This window comes from Rhinatrema bivittatum, chromosome 6 (assembly GCF_901001135.1).
Source record: "Rhinatrema bivittatum chromosome 6, aRhiBiv1.1, whole genome shotgun sequence".
NCBI lineage: Eukaryota > Metazoa > Chordata > Amphibia > Gymnophiona > Rhinatrematidae > Rhinatrema > Rhinatrema bivittatum.
The window spans coordinates 178,039,136-178,052,369 of NC_042620.1; the positions used below are offsets into that span (position 1 = coordinate 178,039,136).

A 13,234-nucleotide genomic window follows, 5' to 3' on the forward strand; every position below is an offset into this window, starting at 1 on the left:
ATAAGACACGGTTACGCTTTATATTTTGCTCGAATCCCATCAGACAGGTTCCTGGTGTCACCCTGCAAACATCCAGAGAAGAGGGCAGCCGTGCTAGGGACCCTCGGGCGCCTAGACAGGTTGGGAGCCATTTCCCCCGTCCCGGTCCGTCAGCAGGGCACGGGCCGTTACTCGATTTACTTCATCGTTCCAAAGAAAGACGGCACGTCCAGACCGATTTTGGATCTGAAAGCGGTGAACAGGTGCCTTCGCGTCCCACACTTCAAAATGGAGACAATTCGCTCAGTAATTGCCTCGGTGCGGCCCGGCGAATACCTGGCCTCGCTAGATCTCACGGAAGCGTACCTCCATGTGGGTATCCAGCCATCGTTTCAACGGTTCCTCAGGTTCTGCATCCTGGGGAGACATTATCAGTTTCGGGCGCTCCCCTTCGGGCTGGCGATGGCTCCTCGTACGTTCACAAAGGTGATGGTCGTGGTGGCCGCTCAGCTTCGGCGAGAGGGTTTCTTGGTATACCCTTACCTGGACGACTGGTTGACCCGGGCCAAGTCCGAGAGTCAGTGTCGGATAGCCGTGGACAGAGTCCTCCAGCTGCTGCAGTCCCTGGGCTCGGTCGTCAACTTCAGCAAGAGTCATCTAGTTCCCACCCAGTCCTTGGAATATCTGGGAGCCATCTTCGACACGAAACGGGGCCGGGTGTTCCTGTCCGGGGAGCGCGCGCGCAAGCTGCAGTCTCAAGTCAAGTGGTTATTGTCTCTTTGGCTACCGCTGGTTTGCGATTACCTGATGGTTCTGGGATCTATGGCGTCAACACTCGCGTTGGTCCCCTGGGCGTTCGCTCATCTACGTCCATTACAATCATCTTTGCTATCCCGTTGGAAGCTGGTATCAGAGGAATTCCACCTTCCGCTGCCGCTCACGGATCAGGCGAGGGACAGCCTGCAATGGTGGCTAGTGTCGGATCACCTGACTTGCGGTGTGTCCCTGTTAGTTCCCAACTGGACGGTAGTGACCACGGATGCCAGCCTCTCCGGATGGGGAGTGGTTTGCCTAGGCAAGTCGGTACAGGGCCGGTGGTCCTCGACTCAAGCGCAGTGGTCCATCAATCGGCTAGAGACCAGAGCGGCTCGCCTAGCACTGCAGTCCTTCCTGCCGTTGATACGGGGAAAGGTGGTGCGAATATTGTCGGACAACGTGACCATCGTAGCCTACATCAATCGACAAGGCGGGACAAGGAGTCCACTAGTAGCGGAGGAGGCGCAGTTGTTGATAGGCTGGGCGGAGCAACATCTCAGCTACATCGCAGCGTCTCACATTGCCAGAGTCGAAAATGTCCAGGCAGATTTTCTCAGTCGTCATCACCTGGATCCCGGGGAATGGGAACTGGCGGAGGACGCCTTCATGCTCATCTGCAGGACGTGGGGAGTTCCCCACATGGATCTGATGGCCACATGGCACAATGCAAAGGCCCCACGGTTTTACAGCCGACGCCGCGAGCGAGGGGCCGAGGGCGTCGACGCTTTGGCTCTTCCCTGGCCGACAGACGTGTTGCTGTATGTGTTTCCGCCGTGGCCGATGATAGGCAAGATCCTCCGACGCATAGAGCTGCACCCGTCCAAAGTGATCCTGGTGGCGCCGGAGTGGCCTCGTCGTCCGTGGTTTGCCGATCTCATTCAGTTGTCGGTGGACGCCCCCCTTCGTCTCCGCGGCATGGCTTTTGAAAGGAACCGCTTGAAAAGGAAAGGTTACTCAGATGCGGTGGTAGCCAGGCTGTTAGGGTCCTGGAAGCAGTCTACGTCTTTGGCGTATGTCCGAGTCTGGGTGGTTTTTGAAGACTGGTGCGTGAAGCGTGGGGTGGTTCCCACGTCAGCTTCCGTCTCCGATATCCTTGCATTTCTCCAGGCTGGTCTTGCCAAAGGACTGGCGTGCAGCTTCCTGCGAGTACAGGTTGCGGCACTTGGTTGCTTGCGAGGTAAGGTTCAGGGGTTTCCCCTGGCCCTGTACCCGGATATTTCCCGGTTTCTTCGGGGAGCGAAGCATCTCCGTCCTCCATTGCGTCATCCCTGTCCGTCCTGGAACCTTAATTGGGTTCTCTCCTCCTTATGCTCGGTGCCGTTTGAGCCCTTGAAGCGGTCAACTTTGGAAGATCTCACGCTGAAGACCGTATTCCTGGTGGCGATTGCTTCGGCACGGCGTGTTTCGGAGTTGCAGGTGCTATCCTGTAGGGAGCCGTTCTTGCGCATTTCCGAATCAGGAGTTTCCTTGCGGACGGTTCCTTCCTTTTTGCCGAAAGTCGTGTCGGCATTTCATTTGAATCAATCGGTTGAGCTTCCAGCTTTCGTGGTTGGGAAGTCCGCTGATCCGGTAACGAGAGACTTACGAAAGCTAGATGTGCGGAGGTCCCTCCTTCGCTATCTGGAAGTCACTAATCCTTTTCGAGTGACAGATCATCTTTTTGTTCTATTTTCTGGTCCAAAGAAAGGTGCCGCAGCGTCCCGCACGACGATTGCCCGTTGGCTCAAGGAGGCCATTGGCTCAGCGTACGTGGTGCGGGGAAAGCTGGTTCCCGTGGGTCTCAGAGCTCACTCGACACGTTCCCATGCTGCGTCTTGGGCGGAATCTTCTCAGGTGTCGCCTCAAGAGATTTGCAGGGCGGCTACCTGGAAGTCGTTACACACCTTCATTAGACACTACCGGTTGGATGTTCAGGCTACTGATTCCGAGGGTTTTGGAGAGAGGGTACTCCGAGCGGGACTCTCTGCTTCCCACCCTTGGTAAGTTGGCTCTGGTACATCCCAGGTGTCCTGGACTGATCCTGGTACGTACAGGGAAAGGAAAATTAGTTTCTTACCTGATAATTTTCGTTCCTGTAGTACCAAGGATCAGTCCAGGATCCCACCCACATTGCTGTTTTCGGAGTAACGGAGAGCCCGCTCGTGGTTGATTGCCTAATCCAATTCCTTGTTTCGCTCCCTCGGTTAAGGGAGTTCTGTTCCAGTGGGGGTTTTGTTTTGCTCCCTGGTTAAGTTAATTTTAGTCAAGGTTACTGAGTTCATGTTTCTACTTTGACATTTCGTAAGACTGAGGGGCTGTGGCTGGCACACTGTCATATATGGCTGAGCCGACAGGTCTTGCTCTGTCTCCATCTACTGGTGCGGAGTCACAACCCAGGTGTTCTGGACTGATCCTTGGTACTACAGGAACGAAAATTATCAGGTAAGAAACTAATTTTCCTTTAGAAGAGACTTTAATTGTCTAGTGGATGAGAGTTTAGACAAGTCTCCTAATTCCTCACAAAAGCTTATGGGAATAGAAAAAGGTATGTCATTTTTAGGTAACCAGATGAAAGTTCTTGATGTTTTGAAAATTTTAAATCCTGTGAATAGAGACTATTCTCACAGTTCTAGGGCACACGAGATGCATTTGAGGATAGACTACATTTTGGTGTCTGAAATCCTTTTTTCTAAAGTTTGACAAACAAAGATTGACACATTGATTTTTTGATCACATGCCAGTTGCTTGAATTATTGAAACATGTCTTTCTAAAGGAGAGTGGCATTGGAAAATGCCTTTATAGCTAGATAATAAAGAGAACTTCAAAAATGTATAAATAAAAAATAGAATTTGTTTGGTAATCATAATTCACAACATAATTCACAACATACCAGTGAACTGGTCTTGTGTTGGGAGATGGCTAAGGCCATTCTTAGAGGGAAATTAATCAGTTTTATTATCGCAAAACGGAAATCTCTATCCAAGGATATCATTGCTTTAGAGGGCAATTGACACCTCATAATTTAACAACAGTTAGGAAATGGTTTATTGAAATTCAGTATCTTCTAAACAACTTGATAGAGCAAAAAGCATAACATTGGTGGTTTCATTAAGCATTGAATTCTTTTTACATGGGAATAAATCTGGTAGGCTATTAGCACAATTAGTTAGATCTCAAGGGGATTCCAAATGTATTCAAATCATTAAAGATGTGCAAGATAATTTTTACATTCTAGCCAGAAAATTTATCAGTTTTGTAAATTTTATAAATCCCTATACACTGCACAAAGATTTACAAATGAGAAGGGCATTTATGTAACCTTGAAGTTACCACAACTTAAGCCCTCTTCAATTACAAAACTTGAATGTCCCAATCATAAATCAGGAAATTCTACAAATTATTGCTTGGGAGTGAGCGCCATGGTGGTGGCCTGGATTATAAACTGGTTGATGGATAGAAGACAGCATGTAATGGTAAATGGAACCTACTCTGAAGAGAGAACAATGTTAAGCGGAGTGCCAGAAGGGTTGCTGTTGGGACAGGTTCTGTTCAATATCATTGTGAGCGACATTTCGGAAGGGATAGAAGGTAGAGTTTGTCTGTTTGCGGATGATACTAAGATCTGCAGCAGAGTGGACACGCTGGAAGGAGTAGAGAGAATGAGATGTGATTTAAGGAAGCTTGAACAGTGATCGAAGATAAGGCAGCTGGGATTCAATGCCAAGAATGCAGCCATGCATCTGGGGTGCAGTAATCCAAAAGAGCTGTATGTGATGGGGGTGAAAGGATGTTGTGCATGGAGCAAGAGAGGGACCATGGGGTGATAGAATCTAGCAATCTGAAGACTACAAGGCGATAGTTGAAGCCAGAAGAATGCTGGGCTGCATAGAGAGAGGAATAACCAATAAGAAAAAGGAGGTGATAATCCCTCAATATAGGTCCTTGGTAAGGCCTCATCTGGAGTACTTTCTTCAGTTCTTGAGACCGTTTCTCAAAAGGGGCAGAGACAGGATGAAGGCGGTCCAGAGAAAGGCGACCAAAATGGCAGGGGGGGGGATCTTCATCAAATGACTTATGAGGAGAGGTTGAAAGACCTAAATATGTATACCTTGGAGGAGAGGAGGTGCAAGGGAGATATGATACAGACCTTCAGATACCAAAAAGGTTTTAATGATGCACAATTTACAAACCTTTTCCATTGGAAAAAAATCAGTAGAGCTAGGGGTCACATAATGAAACTCCTGGGAGAACGACTCAGAAGCAACATCAGGAAATATTTCTTCACAGAGAGGGTGGTGGATGCCTGGAATGCCCTTCTGGAGGAGATGGTGAAGACAAAAACAGTGAAAGATTTCAAAGGGGCATTGGATAAACATTGTGGATCTCTAAAGGCTAGAAGATGGAAATGAAGAAAAGAGTGCATGGGGGGTAAATTGCTGGTGTGGTGGTTACTACCCTTAACCAATAAACCTTCAATTTGTTGATGCAACTCCATTATTGCTTTCAGCTTTGACGGCAGGGGAAAAGAGGAAAAAGGGACTTAGATTCAGACAGCAAACAAGAAGGACGTTGAGTTTTACAGTCTGGGAAAACAAATAAGCATGGGGGTAACTTTCTGATGTGACTGTTACTACCCTTAACCAATAATCCTTCAATTTGTTGATGCAACTTCAGCATTGCTTTCTGCTTCAATGGCAAGAGGTAATGGGGAATTGGACTCAGACAGCAATCAACAAGGGCCCTGACTTTGACGGGACGGTCTGGGAAACTAAGTATGGGGGCGACCTGTATGGCGCGGCAGATGCTACCATAAGCTTCCTGGGCAGACTGGATGGACTATTTCGTCCTTTTTCTGCCATCATTTCTATGTTTCTTTGTCTCTACCATCTCTCAAGTTCCCTAATCCTGATGGTCTACATGCTGATTTGACATCATTTTGAGTGAGGAAAGTCTCACAAAGATGAGATTTCTACTTTATCTTGCCCTAGCTTGATAGTACTCTGTTATAGAGTCCATCAAACTAGGGTCATCAAGACCCCTCCTGATTCTTCAGCCTGACTCCCCCCAGTTTACCCAGACATCCCACCCAGTCAGTATTATACAGTAAACACATTTAATATTATTTATGCCAGATAATTAGGTATCATATGAGAGGGACAAATCTTATTAAACCCAATTCATACAAAAATATTCCAAAAATCTCCTACTATTTATTTAATATAAGGAAGACAATATCATGACTGTGCCGCAGGCAGTATCAGCCTTTAAGCACTGTTTTTTTCAATCATTTGTCTCCTTATAAGAATTTTTAATTTTTTCAAAAATATTTATTGTATATCTAAAAAACTTTAAAAAATATCCTCTTTATTCTTTTGTGGCACCCTGTTTTTTACTTATACTCCATATATAGCTCTCATGCAGCTCTTTAAAAAAATCACTCTATAAAAAGAGAGATACTTAGCCAATTCAGTTGTTCAATACCAATTTAGTTGCTCAATTCCTAGTTGTTCAATTCCGACATGGACCATGTTTCGGCTCTTCAAGCCTTCTTCAGGGAAAATATTCTTTTTTTTTTTACAGTAAATATTTGAACTCCAAATCAAACTAAAGACAGCATAGCCCTTAGAAGACTTTAAAAGAACAGGCAGTATTCAAAACCAAAGTATCCAAGTTTCTAGCCTTAGAAGAACAGCCTCATAGTTTTTATGAAAATGTGATACATTTTGGCCAGTCAAAATGTATCATATTACAGTATACAGTTGTCATGCAGCTCTTTAGAAAATCACTCTATAAAAAGAGAGCTACTTAGCCGATTTAGTTGTTCAATTCCTAGTTGTTCAATTCCGACATGGACAATGTTTCAGCTCTTCAAGCCTTCTTCAGGGAAAATATCCTTTTACTATAAAAAAAAAAAAGGATATTTTCCCTGAAGAAGGCATGAAGAGCCGAAACATGGTCCATATCAGAATTGAACAACTGAATCGGCTAAGTATCTCTCTTTTTATAGAGTGATTTTCTAAAGAGCTGCATGACAGCTATATATGGAGTATAAGTAAAAAAGGGTGCCACAAAAGAATAAAGAGGATATTTTTAAAAGTTTTTTGAATATACAATAAATATTTTTGAAAAAATTAAAAATTCTTATAAGGAGACAAATGATTGAAAAAACAGTGCTTAAAGGCTGATACTGCTTACGGCCCTTTGTGGGCGAGAGACAGCAGATTATATGCAAGCACAGTCATTATGATATTGTCTTCCTTATATTAAATAAATAGTGGGAGATTTTTGGAATATTTTTGTATGAATTGGGTTTAATAAGATTTGTTTTGCTGTGATTACTAAGAGAAGGTAGCTTACATTGTTTTGGATTGTGTCAGATAATTAGGTATAAAATTCCATGAGTTAGTTGAAAACTTTATGTGCATGAGTGACGTTAAATAGCAACTTATGTGCCAGAACATCCCTGGACCACCCTTTTATTACATGTGTGTGCGAAAGTGAAAATACGTGCATATTTTTGTCTTTTATAAAATGTGAAATATGTGAGCACGTATATGCAAATTTTTACATGTGCAACATTTTGAAAATTTACTCCTTAGATTTTAAGCCCTTTGAGTCAGGGACCCAGCTATTGTACCTGAATTCTAACTTACCTTGAGCATGATTTGGGAAAGGTGAGTAATTAAATCTAAAATAAAAATAAAAAGGGTTTTGGTTGTTTTTTTTCTTCCTAACTGTTGTCTTAAAAGTACTGCTAAGTACCATCAAGTCTTGTACTTTGAATATGTTCTTCATACTTTCTACACGATGTGGATAATTTTCCTTGGAAAAGGTGCTACTACCCTAAGTGCACTTTGCATTGCATTGAACATATTTTGTCTGGCCAAAATGTATCACATTTTCATAAAAACTGAGGCTGTTCTTCTAAGGCTAGAAACTTGGATACTTTGGTTTTGAATACTGCCTGTTCTTTTAAAGTCTTCTAAGGGCTATGCTGTCTTTAGTTTGATTTGGAGTTCAAATATATAGACCATGCCAGCAGCAAATGTAATGCTAATTAAATTTGGTAATGTGATTGTCTTATCATACTGGAGGGATTTCAGGGTTTTTTGGGTTTTTTTCAGCGATTAGTTAAATAATAAATTAGACAGAGAGCACTAGTCTTAAGAGGTTTAGATTAATTTTCTGGAATAATTTCATTGTCATATTTTTCTGTTCATGTAGCCTTGTTTGTGTATGTCTATGATCAATAAAAACATAAAATCTTAATAAAGAAATTGAATACAAATAATTTATGTAACTTATGCACATATTTGATTTAAAATTTATGTAGGCTTTAAAAAAATGTATCCCCCCAATGTATTTATTATTTTACTTTGATTTTATTTCATAAAAGAGAGATAAGGGGACACAACAAACATAACTCAAGTGAATGAAATGTTGTATCACATGAACCTAACCCATCTTGCAAACTTTCAAACTAAGGAAAAAGTGGAAAATATGTATACATCATGGTAAAAACCTATGTTTTATAGTCTTCCGAAAGGAAAGATGTAATGAAACAGCTTTGATCTTTCCAACATTTATATGATTGTTTTCTACTGAAGGATGTCATTAAGAATGCTCCCAGCGCTCACTGTCATCTGTATTTCCACTAGGTGAAGAGAGATGACTCTGGAGCAATACATGTTAGTAAGCAGAAGCAGCTTCACCTGCACTATGACCTTATAAACTTTACAGTACGTATCAAGTATTTTTGGCTCTGTTTGTATAAGGGGGGTTGGTGCTTTTTATGTATCTCCCCATCTTCTGTCTTACTCTTTCTGTATGTAATATGCAACATAAAATGGTCTCCACCACTCCCTCTGCTGTGAGTATTATAAAAGATGTTAAGCAGACATTGTCTAATACAATGGTTCTCAACCTTTTTTCTGTCGGGACACACCTGACAGATGGTTCTCACATGCGTGACACACTGACCCATGATCGTCACAGGGCTAGATGTAAAAGTACAGTTTGCATCCACGGGAACCCCCCTGACCCACAATAATGGATGTAAAGCAGAATTATGACATTCCCCATACAACTCACCCTACAAAAAAGATATTCTGGTTCTGGTGTCATCTCAGTAACAGCAACTCAAACTCCTTCTACTTCCAGGCTCAATAGCCCTACTTATGAAAAGACAGCAGTTTACCACCAATGCATGTCCTTTTGAGAAAACACAACAAATAAGACTGATACAAACGCTTACATGCTAGTAAAATATCTCGGTAACAGACACAGAACCGACCTAACATACTCCCAGGATCTGTAGTAATGCACATAAACTAATCCACACACAGTTACACCTGTATTATGGAATACACTCAAACAAGAGCAACCCTATCTATGAAAAGGCAACACTACAAATATTAAGTCAGGTCCTAAAAACCAATACACCTCTTATTAGGAAAACAGAACTAGCAAGCAGCTATAGATCCCCACACAGAAATAATTGTAAAACTATACTAATAAGCAGAATAAATGTTTCACAACAACTATGAACAGAATAACATCCAACAATTAAAAACTCATAAAAACTATTACAAATTCTCCAAACACCAATAAAATATTTCAAAAAAAGCAGACACATCACATAATATTAAATAATTAAAATGGCAGTCAATCAAGAAAGATAAACTTAAAAAGCCACCTTTACTAACCCCCTCCAGCAGCTCTCATACTCCTCTTCCATGCAGGCTGTAGCACACACCAGAAGCAGCAGTAGTTGCTAAGCTCTATACTCATGGTCCTCTTCCTTAGGGCCCATGTCTCTCTCACACACACCATATCAGTCATGCCCCCATGACCAGTTTCTGTCTCTCACACACCAATCATCTCCCAGTCTTTGACAAACACACCAGTCACCTTCCTGAACAGTTTCTCTCATGCCATACACACACACACAGGCTTCCCACTCCTGTGTTCCACTTACATATATGGGCTTCTCATTCTCTTAATCACTTTCTCTTTCTCACACACACTCACCAGTCTCTCACTCCCATGCTTGTTCTCTCCACATGCACAGGCTTCTCATTCCCATAATCACTTTCTTTCTCTCACACACATACACAAACACACACACCAGTCACCTGATCTCTCTCATACATACACACACACAGGCTTCCCACTCCCATGTTCTCTTTCAGATATACAGGCTTCTCACTCCCATGCTGTGTCTCGCACACACCCAGGTTTCTCACTCCCATGCTCACTCTTCACATGCACAGGCTTCTCATTCCCATACACACACACACACACACGTCACCTGATCTCTCTCATGCATACACACATACAGGCTTCCCACTTCCATGTTCTGTCTTACATATACAGGCTTCTCCCTCCCATGCTATGTCTCACACACACTCTTCTCCCATGCTCACTCTCTTCACATGCACAGGCTTCTCATTCCCATAATCACTTTCTCTCTGTTACACACACACACACACACCCACACCAGTCTCTCTCTCATTTCCATGCTTGCTCTCCACGTGCACAGGCTTCTCATTCCCTGAATCACATTCTCTCTCTCTCACATTCACATATACACCAGTCACCTTACCACCCAGTCTCTCTCTCATACATGCACACACACACAGGCTTCCCACTCCCATGCTCTCTCTCACATAATCAGGCTTCTCACTCCCATACTTTCTTTCACATACACCCCCACAACACCAGGCTTCTTACTCCCATGCTTTCTCACATATACCCAGGTTTCTCACTTCCATGCTTTTTCTCTCTCTCACACTCACATACACATCAGTCATCTCTCTGAGCAGTCACTTTCATTGTCTCTCACATATACACATACATCAGCTCTCTGACCAGTTTCTCTCAATCACACACATGCTCTCGATCAAATACATTCTCTCACTTACACACAGGCTCTCAATCACACACACATTCTCTCACACGCTGGCTGCTTCTCTCTTTCTCTCACTCACTTCCCCCCCTTGAGCACAAATTGTAGCTGCAGCAGCCTCCTCCTCCAGCCCCCGAAGGCCAAGAAGGAAGAATTCCATCGACCGCGGGAGGCTCATGCTGCTGTCTCCTTTCTCGATTACCGGCTGCTTCAATTGCTCGGGGGCCGATGCTGCAGCTGCCGCTGCTACTTTATCACGCGGCACGGCTCTTTCTTCTTCCCGTGCACTGCATATCACTTCCTGGTCCGGGGGGGGGGGGGGGGAATGCAGGTGCGGGAAGAAGAAAAGGCCAGCCACGGGTGCCACAGCTTCTTTTAGCCCTGCTGTCGTTCCCACTGGGCTTGAACGTGCTGATAGCCCGGCAGCAGGGAAGAAAGAGCAGCGGGAGAGACTGGGAGCACGAGACACACCAGCCGGTGCTTGGCGACACACTGGTGTGTCGTGACACACCGGTTGAGAACCGCTGGTCTAATAGACATCTGTGCCTGACTGGTTTTCCATAGAAACATATTGCATTGATTTTAAATGTGATCTTTTTTTAAAAAAAAACAATAGTTCTCTAATAGGGTCATTTAACAAAATGCTGTAAGGTGATTTCGCATCCGTTAAGGGCTTATCGCATGCGAAAAGCACAGTTAACGCATGCGAAAACACCTTTAAAGCATGCGATAGCACCATAATGTATGGTGCGATGCAAATCAGAAAAAGAGGAGGAGTTAGGGGCAGGAGTGGGCTGGATTTACTGTTTTGCGAAGCCCTATCGCACAGCTTTAACGTTGATTTTTAGCTACACCTTTTTCAGTAGCGTTAAGCCGTGCAATAGCTTGCGTTCGGCTTTTATTGCATGATGCGATGTTTTTGCCCATGCCGGTTTTAGTTGTTTTGAATCTCCCGGAGAGCCAGCCTAGCTATCAGGGTCCGTCGGGGAGAGAGAGAGAGAAGTCCACCTAGTAACTCGAGGTGAGGTTTAGGTATTAGTGTAGGGGGTTAGGGGCCACTTTGACATTCAAAGTGAGACGTACAAACAGAACAGTGCTCTCTTGTGAAGATTTGATGACCTTCGGAGTGAGGAAACTCACTCAAAGATGAGATTTTTGTAGTGTTCTCTCAACCTAGATTGATGGACACTCTACCTGGGTAACATCAAGCTAGGTTGAGAGAACATTGCACAGATTTCATCTTTGAGTGAGTTTCCTCACTCGTCTCACTTTGAATGTCAAAGTGGCCCCTAACCCCCTACACTAATTCCTAAACCTCACCTCTAGTTACTAGGTGGGCCTCCCATAGAGATATAAATACCTATCTAGGGTGAGGTCATTATGGCTAGTCTCTTTCTCTCTCTCATAGTAAATATGGTCCCCCCAGTGGTTGTATGTAGGAAATACCACAATTCTAGCACTTATCTCAAAGTGCGAAAAAGTTATCGCAATTTGTGGTAACTTAGCTCTTCGCAAAGGTATTAGCGCAAATTGCGATAAACTGCCTATTACCATAAAACATGCACCTTTTTCTATCACATGCGATATTTAGTGCATTTTGATATTTCCAGGCCTAAGTTGCTAAAAACTGTCCTTGATCTTTGTTAGATTCCCTTGCCTTTGGCTATCCTGTCATACATAGGCAGTTAGTTGTCTGTTTAAAGTTTGGATTCTTTTGAATAAATGAACTGAATTTTTAAAAAGTTTCCTCCTTTGGCCAGCAGCCAAGTAATTATTCATAGTCTGATCAATTTTTCATAATGAAAGCAATGTGTGGATCTGAAAGTATGCTTTTTTGCCCTGCACCTAAAGGGCTGTTTGTTTACCATCATTAGAACTGTGCTCTGTTCCTAATGAATGATTGTATTATTTCCAGCAGCAAACCTTTTTTTAAAACTCATTCCTTATTTATTACAGTGGATCAATTCCCGAACGGTAGTGCTGCTGGACAGTGCTGAGAAACTACATGTTATAGATCGTCAGACTCAAGAGGAACTGGAGACCGTGGAGATTTCTGAGGTTCAGTTAGTGTATAACAGCAGTCACTTTAAATCCTTGGCTACAGGAGGCAATGTCAGCCAAGCACTGGTGAGTGCAAATGTCCCTTTACCTAGATAATCCTTCTTGTGGAGGAATGGCCTAGTAGTTAAAGCAGCAGGCTGAGAACCAGGGAAATCAGGATTCATATCCCATTGTCTCTCATTATGATTTTAGTCAAGTCACATAACGCTCTATTGTATTAGAGGATAACTTTCGAATAAATGCGTGTGGCGGTATATATGGCCGTGAGCAGATCTATATTAGTGTCTTATAACCTATATGCATGTTTTATAAAATACACATATCTCTACCCTGCAACATACATGCGTATGTAGATTTGTATGTGAATACGTGCAATGCATTGAAAGAAAGTATATCAATGCATTTAATGCACATACTTTTCCTATTTTAAAAATATACACGTGTATATTTTATGTGCAAAAATAAAGTAGAACTTGTGTAAACTGGTGTAT

At 43.2% G+C, this 13,234-nt stretch overlaps 1 protein-coding gene across 5 annotated transcripts in view; it reads left to right on the top strand.

Moving 5' to 3' along the window:
- Positions 1-13,234, top strand: part of VPS8 (VPS8 subunit of CORVET complex) — an 818,099-nt gene that overhangs the window by 172,317 nt on the left and 632,548 nt on the right. For all 5 annotated transcript variants that reach the window (XM_029606199.1, XM_029606197.1, XM_029606196.1 and 2 more), the window contains 2 exons: positions 8,434-8,514; positions 12,639-12,809. In XM_029606199.1, coding sequence (XP_029462059.1) covers positions 8,434-8,514; positions 12,639-12,809 — 252 coding nt within the window. The remainder of the gene's footprint in view (positions 1-8,433; positions 8,515-12,638; positions 12,810-13,234) is intronic.